The 11,564-nt window shown below is 40.0% G+C and overlaps 1 protein-coding gene across 3 annotated transcripts; it reads right to left on the bottom strand.

Annotated features, from left to right (window-relative positions):
- Window positions 1–5,626: 5,626 nt before the first annotated feature.
- agpat4 (1-acylglycerol-3-phosphate O-acyltransferase 4 (lysophosphatidic acid acyltransferase, delta)) lies at window positions 5,627–11,072 on the bottom strand. Of its 3 annotated transcripts, none has more exons than XM_026190761.2 (10): window positions 10,764–11,072; window positions 9,199–9,379; window positions 8,787–8,956; window positions 8,540–8,701; window positions 8,269–8,422; window positions 8,030–8,132; window positions 7,876–7,951; window positions 6,809–7,007; window positions 6,682–6,703; window positions 5,627–6,160 (listed from the first exon to the last, which is right to left on the bottom strand). In XM_026190761.2, exons 2-10 carry the CDS (start codon window positions 9,374–9,376, stop codon window positions 6,124–6,126), a joined length of 1,101 nt encoding a protein of 366 aa, XP_026046546.1. In that variant the 5' UTR covers window positions 9,377–9,379; window positions 10,764–11,072; the 3' UTR covers window positions 5,627–6,123. The 3 variants fall into 3 exon arrangements, with proteins under 3 accessions (XP_026046546.1, XP_026046547.1, XP_026046545.1); XM_026190762.2 differs by having other exon boundaries at window positions 6,682–6,700; XM_026190760.2 differs by lacking the exon at window positions 6,682–6,703.
- Window positions 11,073–11,564: the final 492 nt, after the last annotated feature.

Below are 11,564 nucleotides of genomic sequence, written 5' to 3'. Positions count from 1 at the left end.
GAATGTGTTCTGTCTGTCTCTCGCCGTGAAATTTTAACTTATGTGTTATCCACTCACCAGTAACTATTACTGGGTCAGACCCACTTAGTCTTCAGAAATACCTCAATTCTTTGTGGCCTAGATTCAACAAGGTGATGGAAACTTTCCTCAGACATTTTGGCTCTATAACCATGACATGACTCTCCCCTCCTACCACACCCAAATGTGCGCTATTGGATTGAGATCTGACTACAGTGAACTCTTTGTCATGTTCAAAGGAAACAGACATAATTTAGGCTTTGTGACGTGTTTGAAGTAGCCATAAGAAGATTGATGTGCTTTCATTATAAGGATAGAAATGGGGAACGACAATACTCAGGTAGGCTGTGTGCTTAGAAAATATCCCCCACCTTATGTTGTTTAGGACTAATTCTGGGCCTACCATCTGAATGTCGCAGCAGATATTGAGACTCATTAAACCAGGCAATATTTTCCGAACTTTTGTTGTCTAGATTTGGTGAGCCCATGTGAATTAGAGCCTCAGTTTCCTGCTCTTAGCTGACAGGAGTGGTTGGGGTGTGGTCTTCTGCTGCTGTTGTAAATGGCCTGTATTTATATAGCGCTTTACTAGTCCCTAAGGATCCCAAAGCGCTTTACATATCCAGTCATCCACCCATTCACACACTGGGTTGTAGCCCATCTGCTTCAAGGTTTGATGTGTTGTGCATTCAGAGATACTTTACCTCATACCTTGTTTGCAACAAGGGGTTGTTAGAGTTGCTGTTGCCTTTCTATCAACTATAAACCCTAGAGATGGCTGGGCAGGAAAATCCTAGTAGATGAGCTGTTTCTGAAATACTCAGACCAGCAAATCTGTCACCAACAACCAACCGTGCCACATTAAAAGTCACTGAAATCACCTTTCTTGCTTATTGTGATGTTCGGTCATCTTGACCTGCATGGCAAATTGCACTGAGCTGTTACCATGTGACTGGTGAACAAGCACTGGAACCGTGAGTGTATTTCATAATGCAATCTTTGATCCATAGCAAAACAGCTCTGTGCTTTTTCTTCTTCTTACATTTTCAACATCTGAAGACCAGTGCCAAGAAAAACACAAGTGGTGAAACTGGTAGCTGTTAATGTAAAATCATCTGAGTTGGAGGAAAGTGTTGAACTTTGTATTACCAAAGCGTCTCTGCCAGTCTCAGTCAAACTTCCAGGGGAGCTGAGAGTATATTTAGAATTTCACATGCGCAAATCAGAATGAAGGGAGGACAGTTTTGCACGGGACGTTTCCCACAGTAAATTTCTTTTATGTGAATTTTTCCTTCAATACATGAAGAAAATATAGCGTCAAGACCCCGGTTATGTCTGTGCCTGTATCAACTCTTAATAATCCATCAGTTTAATGTGTCCTTGACCTTGCATTTACAATAAATACTCTGTTTCCTCAAGCTAATGACATTAGAAAACTACATTTCACGTGAATAAATAAGATAAACAGATAAGAATAGACCTTAATTCGCTAGTCTTATTTTCTGTATGATAGTGTTTGCTGTATTTTACCCCAATAAGCCATCTTTTGATCCAGAAGTTTAGCACGCAATTGCAAACAGCTGTAGCCACACAAGCGAAGACAGCAGCAGGTACAGAAGTGGTCAGAAGTTTACATATACTCATCATGGGAATGTCGTAATTTTGGATTTTTAATGGTTTCTTTGAACTGTTCTTTTCCAGGGTGGAATGATAGATCTTTAATGACTTTAGAAAATGAGAATTGCGTGCATTATTTTAGGTTGGCCATAATCTACACAGGGTCAAATATATACATAGACCCGCACAGAAGTGTGGTTAAAATGTCCCATACTAAGTTGGATCTCAACCAACTTAGTATGGCTTTTGGGAAGCAATCAACAAGCTTCTAACATGATTTTGGTTGCATATTTGACCACTCCTTTTGGCAGAATCCCTAAATTTTATTTAAACTTGTTGGTTTCCTGGCACGGGCCCAATTTTCAATAGGATTTTAGGGCTTTGGGAGTCCACTCCTGAAGCTTAATGTTAGCATGCTTTCTCCACTCCAAAACCAGTTTTGATGTGTGTTTGGGATAATTGCCCAGCTGGAACACTCAACTGTGTCCCAGTTTTAGTTATCTGGCTGTTGATTTGAGGTGAAATTGGAGGCACTCCTCTTTCTTTATTATTTCATCCACTTCACCAGTACCAGCAAAACAGTCCCGGAGCATGATGCTACCACCACCATGCTTGACATCTGGCACATTGTTCTTAGGTTTGATAGCCTCACTCCAAACATGCCTCATCATTGTGGCCAAACAGCTCAATCTTTGTCTCATCTCACCATAAAACGGTTCTCCAGCAAACATTTGGTTTGTCCATGTGGGTAGCTGCAAATTTCAGTTGCGCTTGAATCTGTCTATTTTGGAGCAGGGGTTTCTATCTTGAAACACCCTCTCAGACCACAGTTATGTAAAACTTGCTTCATTTTGGACAGTGACTGCTGCCATTCTACACGTTTCTATTTCATGGCGCGCTTCTCTAAGGGTAACAGTTTCTTCCAGACCATGACAAAGTTGTGACACATCTGTATAACTTTTACTTATGCAGGATTATTTGAACTGATAATTTTGGAATCTGCAGTTGTTTAGAAATGTCTGTGAAAGAGCTTCCTGACTTCTGGAAACATAAAAGTTCAACGAAATCATTAAAACCCCCAAATTACCATGACATTCATGCCCATGACAAGTGCACATAAATTCCTGACCACAACTGGAAGTACCATTTGTTAAATTAATTTGATTTACATATACAGCTAGCATTTTCTGCTCAAAGGCCTGTGACCATATTCACAGGAATTTCCATAAACAATCTGGGAATAGTGAACATTCTGAAATGAACCACCACTAAGCCTGCTATCACTTTAAAGGTTTTATTTTAGAGTACTGCTGTTAAAGTCGTTTAACTGTTAACTGTTATGCAAACTGATGTCTTTGGATGCAAAACTGTTTTTGAACGTGTTTACTGCAACAAGGTAAAATTACACAAGTCTTCCTTTAAGCAACAACACCTAACATCCAAGTGTGATCTGTGTAGCTGAGAATGGCATTAGTGTACACAGCTTGTGATGCAATAGGCCATTCTGATGCTGATTATACTGCACAGGAAGAGGGATTTTAGCAGCTGCAGTAGGTCTATTGTGCTGTACTGCACGAATCAAAGCTGTAAAACACAGCCACGTCTTCATGTCACACGCCTGAATTGATGGGCGAGGCACAGCATTATCAGCTCAAGGCTAGTGCTTTCATAAGGTGTGACAGCACCTCAGGCCACTATGACATAAAGATACAGATTAAACTCGAAGAAAGGACAAATGTGACACCATTTGTTGTGAGTCACTACTCATTTCTTTTTGTTTTGGTTGCAAGAAGCCAGGCTTTCTTTTTTTTTTCCAAAGTGGTTTTGAGCAATAGTTCTCCAGGTTTCCAAATGTCCAAAGTTTCTCTTCGGACATTGGCTTCTTTTTCACTCATTTTCAGTCCAGTTCCTGGTCCTGACCATTTCCACAAGAATGCTTTTGTTTGCTTGCTTGTTTATTAAGCCATTTCACACTGGCATATCATGCACTGGGAATTGGAGAACAAAAGAAGACATTATAGTTCTGAAATAAATTATCTGCTGCAGATGGACAGTTTCTGATAGTCATGTCCTTTAAAATGAGACAGAAATTCAATAATTTACAATTTACGGTTTCTCAAAAGAAAAAATTAATATGGTTGTTGTGTCAAGTTACACAACAGCAGTTCTTGTGTAATACTGTAATTGTGAAAGTCAGTGGTGAACGGACCGTAGTATTAATGAACCGGTGTGCGATGGTCTTAACACATAACTGAACAAAAGGCAGAAACATCCAAAGATGAACTTCAAGAAACCTGGAGAACTATTCCTGAAGACTGCTAAAGAAATGAGAAGAAAGCTTGCATAAGACAGTTCAGGCCGTGTTTAAGAATAAAGGCAGTAATGCCGAATATTGACTTTCCTGCTTGCTGGAATTGTACAAACTCTGTTTTTGCCTTTTATACTGTGTTTCCACAAATGTTGGAAAATGATTCAGTACAGTGCTGCACACAGTCCTAATGTTTTTTAGTTAAATATACAGAAATGAGGAGTTCTCTAAGGCTTTTAACTTTGTGTGAGAGACTTCTGTTTTATGCACTTGACCAGGGTTTCATATCTTATCTTTTGATTAAGAGTTAATCAGAAAACAACCTATATCTATGCTGTGAAATTTTCTGAGAATTTCCTCCAGGTTAAGGTAAGATTTTAATAGTTTAACTACATGGTTTATATTGTGTAAATGGAAAATGGGTTTACATTATGATGACTCACTACTGGACTGTGGGCACGTTTGTTTGCATTGGAAAATGTTCTATAAACACTTGAGAGGCCTGACCTGCAAATGTGTGAACTTTAAAAGACCTGTGATGCATACAGAGCTCATGTGTTAATGTGCTTCAAGTGGCTCAAATTTAGTAATTTTTTTAGAGATTTTTTACTCATCTTTTGTTTTGATCTTTAGTCACCATTTCCTGTGTAAAATTATTCATACTGATTTATTAATTTAACCATTGCCTACACATGTAGGTCACTTTTCCCAAAATAAAGTTGATGGAGCTGTGCAGAGATGTGCTGTGCATCTTTCATAACATCAGCTAATATGAGGCTTGAGCTTTGAGTTTGTATCCAAACTTATTGATCCAATTCTTTCTCATATATGTCTAAATCGAGGCGTTCAGCATCAGCCTCCCTATTAATATTTTTAATTCTGTTATTGAAGATATTGATTCACTGTTTACTTATTTACTAATGTAAACCAGCACCTGAGGACATCAGGATCAGCAGGTAAGAAATTTTAGCTTGTGTCCTGCTGGCGTGTTACCACCAGGTGTCCCTGTGGTTTGGCATTTTCTCTTTTTCCTTCTTGTTGCATGATTACTTTTCCTCACTGGATGCTTGCATCACTGTTTAACAGTTTATTTTTTTTTACCATTTTCTCATTCTTTATCAGCATACGCGGAACGAAAGGTTGATGGTCGTGGGCAAACAGGAGACACATGGAGTTTGAGCTTTGTCCTCTCAGACCATGCAAATCGCACCAACTTCAATTACTTTGTCACACAGCCGTAGATGGAAAGACTGCAACAGTGAATGTCAACAAAAAGTTACTGGAACTTTTGTTTTTACTGCCAACATATAAACGGACGGACTATATTTATGGAACCGTGCGGCACATCGGTTCACTTACTGATTTATTTAGAAAAAAAAGAAAGCCACACGTGTAGATTAGATGTAATTTAGCTGGTCAATCTTCCTTATTACCTGAAGAATATAAACTGACTACGAGTTTCTACATTACGCCCAGTGTAGTCGCAGTTGAGACGCTGCTTTAGCATCTATTCAATGTCTTAATGCTCCAAAATATTCTCATACTGGGAGTTAAGTCATCCTTGCCTTAGCAGACGAGGAAATATCAACTGGAAGGCTCAGGTTTTTTTTTTTTTTTTTAACAATAAACTATTTGCTGGTGAAGTCCTGTTCTTTTGTCTGGATTGTAGCCAAATTTGAGCAGAAAAAAAGGCCCTGATCTTCGTCATACCATTCATTCACTACTTCTTTTTTTTTTTTTTTTAAGTACAAACAACAACAAAGGCCACTTTTTTTGTGCAAAATTTTTATTTTCTCTCACCTCCTAAATGTCATCTGTGCATTACAGTGCAATCATTGAGGTAGTCCACTTGCCTTTTGGTTGAATTAAATTTGTTTCTATAGCAAATGTTGGTCTTGGCTGTTCTCAAACATACTCTGATTTTAATCCTGTGTTTAACCTGCTTACCAAGTCCCCAGTCTTCTGCAGCATAGCGTTAGTGTAAAACTATCCTGTCTGCGCTTGCTTTGAAGCAGGTCTGCACTTGCAAATGGCAGTCTGGCAGGACTGTTTTGGCACAAGTTTTCCTGACGGCAGTTTGCAGATTAGTAGCTCTGCAATAAAAAGACGCCGTTTCCAGAATACACTAGTTGTTGTTTAGAGAAACCTCCTTATTCCCATAGTTTGAGGCTCTTTTTATCTCAGTCTGGCCAATCATCCAGCGAACTCCCAGTGAAGCTGTGGGAAGACAAAAAAAAAAAAAAAAATCACCACAGGATTCAGAGAAGCTACAGCATTGTTTGAGTGAGTCACAAAGAAGTGCTGACAGGCTTTGAAATGGGACATTTTTATTTCCACAGTAAATTTGACTTTGAATGTGGTGCATATGCCCTTTAATTATCAAGCGTTTTTATTATGACAATTTAGTGACGTGGCTGAATACGTCACTTTGAAATGAGAAGCAATGTTGCACATTAACTGGCTCTTTTAAATAACTGATAACACCTAAGCCATCTCCTCCAAGTCTGTATCAAGGCCTCTTATTTATTGTGGAAACTGCAACATGCTCTTGAAAAACCCGTGCTGTTAGAGTGATTAATTCCATTTAACAGTGAAACCAGTGAAATAATAATAATAATAATAAAAAGAATCAGGTGGATGACTTGATATCTAACTGATATTTTAAGCACATGCCTGAATGCTGTTATGGACATGCTCCCAATACTGATGAATTAATAAAATAAAAGAGGGAGACTTACATTTGAGGTGTCAAATCTGCTGCTTTATGTAACATTTGGACAAAAAGGAGCTGGTTAAAGTGAGGGATGGGCCGTATTAAACCATATTATGGTGGCTTGACCTTGCCTGTGAATGGATGACACAAACCTGCAGAGCAGACAGCCACGGAAGCTACGATGGTAAATACTGATCCAGAGCTGATCAGCTGAGTGAGCAGCAGGCCTAGAGGGTACAGGAGCAGGCAGGACCAGAATAGCCAGTTGATCAAGGACCATGGTCGACGAGGAGGACTCATTATGGGGCCCGGGAAGCGCCCAGTCTTTGCGTAGTGCTCTTGAAAGCTATCCTGTTAACAAATTAATGCAACGGCAGCTCAACACCAAAACCCACAACAGGGAAGCACGGCTAAAGTTGGTTCTTTTAAAGCCACGTGGCTGCTGTGTGTCTAAAAAAAAACCCCAGTAAGAGCTAAAATGGAACCAAGTGTGTACAAAGTTTAACATTCCCAAGTTCAGATTCAAGAGTTCAGTTATAAAGTGCATGGATTGAAAAGTAATTAAAAAGGTGGCATGGCAGTCAGCCAAAACCACAGATAAGCTCACCACACCTTCAAAACTGTGTATATAATAGGTCAATTTGTTAAATGACATTGACTCTATCTCTATAAAAAGGTCCGCGAGCCAAACTGTTCCTACCCTCAAAGTTAATTTTTACCACTAATGCCATTTGTGGTGAGCAATAAATATTTCCTCACACTAATCTTCCACTCAAGTGCAAAAGCTTCCAGCTTTTTAATATTGTTTGTGTTCTCTGCTGGAGCTGCTTTCTTTAAATTACACCAAAATCTTTATGTTTTCATGTGGAATTCAAATCCGAGATGATTCCAGATCCAGGTTTTGGCTGTCTGGGCACATCTGTAAGATCAGTGGCTGGATCAAAAAATTTCAAAGACACTGTTTACCAGTTCCTGCAGCACCAAAAATACCCCTACAAGAGGATGGAGCCACCCATTTATTTATAGTACTACTATTCAGTGTGAAACAGTGCATCAGCCTTCAGGGGGAAAAAAAGAAAAGAAGAGGCACTTATTTTAGGCTACATATCTAATCAGTATGGCTTCTATTTCAGTAATAAGAAACTGGGTGATTTAGTACCTCTACCTAATGCGTCTCTTTTGAAAATCATGCATCCATCAGAATATTTAAGACTCTCACCTTCTCCTGGTAAAGTTTGTGGAGCCACTCAGCACATTCCTTCTCATCTTCTGGGATCAACTCTAGAGGAATTCTCCTGCATGTCACAGAGATGAAGGTTACACCAGCACACAGGAAATGAAAAGCAACAAGTGTGTGAAACATCAGTTCCTACCTCACATATAAGTCTGCGTGATATTTTTTCCCGTTAAGAAGCCCCAGCAAAGTCGGCATTTCATTGTTTCTGAAGTTCAGCGTGGAATCATAAACAGCCGCAGCTGCACAACACGGAACATGCGGCGGTTAGTCAGCGCCACCTTTCATTTGATTTGCAAATCCACCCCCTCGCCCCATAAAACTGATCGGGTACTTTCTGGTGGCCACATTTAAATACATAGACAAAGACAAACTCACCCGTCCCTCTGAGGCTCTGAACTGTTACCCAGAATCCTTTGGTTCTGGGCAAAAGATGATACTTTAGTTTGGACAACCCTTTGCTTTCAGCCACCTGCATGCTGACCTGGTGCTTCTTTGGTGTGAAGCGTGTCCCTTCGCAATAAAGCAAGAACTTTTGCCAAAAAAGAAAAAAAAAAGTTGGGTGTTATATAATTATATTATAATTATGGCCACAAAAATATCACTCTCACTTCTCTTGATTCTAAAATTACCACAGACTGAAACCCACCCAGAAGTTTTCTGGGTAATCCCGCAGTTTCTCAAGACTCTCATTCACCGTCCTTCGATCTTCCTCCCATTTCCTTTTGCAGAAAACTATCTCCAAGAAGTACCACATCCAGCCGATGATCGGTACATAAGCCAGCTGTTTTTTGGCTAACACTTTTGAGCTCTGGAAGTTGAGAACACATTGAAAGAACTGGAGGGAAGCATTGAATTGAGGGGTGGGTGAAGTTTTCTGGCTTACTTTCACTTACCCCAAGAACTCCAAATCTCTCACAGAAGGTCCAACCACACAGGAAGTCTATCTCAAAAGCGTGGTTGAGGACCACAATGGCATTCTCTTTTCCATACAGTGGATAACTCTTTGGGTCAGTGTAGAGTGTGCACTCTGTCCCAGACCACCACTCCAAGATAGCAACCATCTCTAAGGACAAAGACGCAAACAGGTACATGTGAGTAAAGGACACCTGGATTGCTTTTGTGAAATGATGCCATGCAGTACAGAGTTCTGGGAACTCGTGCAGCAGAGGGTTGTCATAACATCACACCAACAGCACCACTGAAACCACTGAAACTAAAGCTTTCTTCTCCCAGAAGCAGAAGAAAAAACTTTTCTGCTTCTGGGAAACAGCCAGGTTGTAATGGTACAGCTAAGGTTATACATACGGCTGGAGATGCAGTAGGCCAGTCTGATGTTGATTCTGCGGGCCAGCTGCTTACTGACCAGCCACACAGGTAAAGTACAAAGCTGCAACAGGTTGATAATAAGGCCGCTGACCAGGAAGACATAGCAGATGATCAGGTGGCACAAGAACTGGGATTTTAGCAGCTGAAGAAGCCCCATGTTCTGTAAAAGTTCATAAGAAGACATTTAATTACATCAGGTAACAACAATAAAATAAAATCGTCTCATTTTTTGTTGGCTTCTGATTGCTTGTGACTCAAAGGTAGAGAAACTATGTCCAGTACTGTACTGTCCTAAAGTCTGGAACAACCTCATTTTTTTTTTTTTAATACTTTGCAAGTAGCCCGACCTTTTTATATTTGAAAAAGAAGCTTTGAGCAACAATTCACCAGGCTTTTCAGTCCTTGTACATGACCACTTTAAAAGAAGTGTTTTTGTTTTTCATTTTTTTGCTTGTCAAGCCACTAAAAAAAGGATCCAACTCTAGAACCAGTGCCGTGTCTCTCTGATTCAAGCAGCCTGTTGCAAACACACATAATTATAATTGTTCCCATTTCTTTTGTTGAGACTATGAAACATGTCAAATATAACACTGTTTGACAGGGATAAAAACAGTATCTTTGCACCATCAAGGAGGGGAAAAAAAGAATCAACAAACAAATGAGGAAACTGGACGAGTGTAGGACAAAAGAAGTAATGACAGGACTAAAAAACTATTTATAGCAAACAGTGACAGTACTTGAAAATTGTGTCTCTGAGAAATATTTAAAAAACAAACAAACCAAAAGATAAATGACCAGACACAGGACCTGAGAGATGCATGTGGGCCTTCCTCAACTGACAACGATTTGAACCAAAAATGTCAAATCTGGTTTCATCACTCCATCAGGCCAGTTGCCATATTTCTTTCAGTCCAATCCACATTATAGTCCTTTTCTTCTCTCTTTTTGTCTCATATACTGTCATCCCATACATAGACACAAGATTCAGTATATTAGCCTATTTCCCAACTGTTTCTTTCTAATAGTTCCTGTTTTTAAACGTTTGAAAAACAATAATAAAGAAAATAATATATACATTCTCCACCTTTGAGGCACAAGCAACCAGGATATAAAATACAAAGAAGCAAAATATGTTATATACTATTATTAATTTGTTCCACGCAAAGCCAGGCTGTGATCAAAACTGTTCTCAGAGTTTCTAAAACATGAATCGAGTCTGACATAAAGGATTTCTTTGAACGTTTTTACTCCCCCCCCCTCTGAATAGTGTCTTTGAGATGCATTCCAGAGCCAAACAGCCAATCAGAGGGCAATTGTTTGCTGTTTGCTCCTAACAACACATGACCTTTTCAGGAACAGGGAAAACCATATCACCAATTATTCATAGTCAATCCCACAACGGCCTTCTCTGTGTTTACTGAGTTTTCCTTACGCAAACTGTTAGGTTAGCAGCTGTTTCAGAGCACAGAGAAACACGACTGGAAAATGACCAAACTGCTTAAACACAAAACCCATGTACACACCTGCAAACACGTGACACTTACCTTGATTCTGTATTAGTGCCCAGTGTTCCTGCCTCAGACACCTTTCTACCTTTCCAAACAGTGTAAATGAACAAATTTAAAAGACAACCAAACACCACTATCCCACTACACGTCCATGCCACCTCCAGTTCGCGATGTCCCTCGTCCTTCAGCTGTTAGTGCGCAGGCCTAGAACTATGCACCACCCGGCCATCTGGTGAAACGTCCTTCAGCATGAGGAACCACACCCATCCGCCTGCCAAACCTGGATCGCGGGATGAAGACATGTGTGAACCTGCGCCACCTTCGAGAAACTCTGCAGACAGCCTCGCGCGAAGATCGTCTACTCTTTGTTGGCCCAATCAAAACACAGGATTTTCTCTACATAATGAAGTGGAACATATGACTAATACAACGACAACAAATATGACGTTGTAATAATAGACTTTTTCTTCTCATATAGTTATTATGTCCGATATAATCTTTAAAAAACAAAATGTTTTTAACAGAAAGTTATACTATATCCCAACATTTCCTGGTGCGGTTACACTCTTTTTTGTTGTTGGTCTCACAAACTCGGGCTGAGTGAGACCTCTTCTTTTCCCTTCCAGCTCCGATGCCAAATTTGGTCACAGGAAAAGCGGGAAGCGCGTGGGAGGCATGGGCGGCGCAACGTTTTCGTCATACACGTGATAAATTCTTCTGAAACCCAAGAAACGTCGTAAGTCGCTTCCTTGTTTCGATTTGAGTGGGTAAGAGTAGTAACGACGGCCTCGTGTCTTTTAATGTAGCATTTAGCAGCACACAGAGTGGGCGTCCCTT

The sequence above is a fragment of the Astatotilapia calliptera genome, chromosome 13 (assembly GCF_964374335.1).
Source record: "Astatotilapia calliptera chromosome 13, fAstCal68.1, whole genome shotgun sequence".
NCBI classification, from domain to species: Eukaryota; Metazoa; Chordata; class Actinopteri; order Cichliformes; family Cichlidae; genus Astatotilapia; species Astatotilapia calliptera.
The sequence above is the reverse complement of the archived record's forward strand: the minus strand, read 5'-3'. Positions and strand labels throughout refer to the sequence as shown.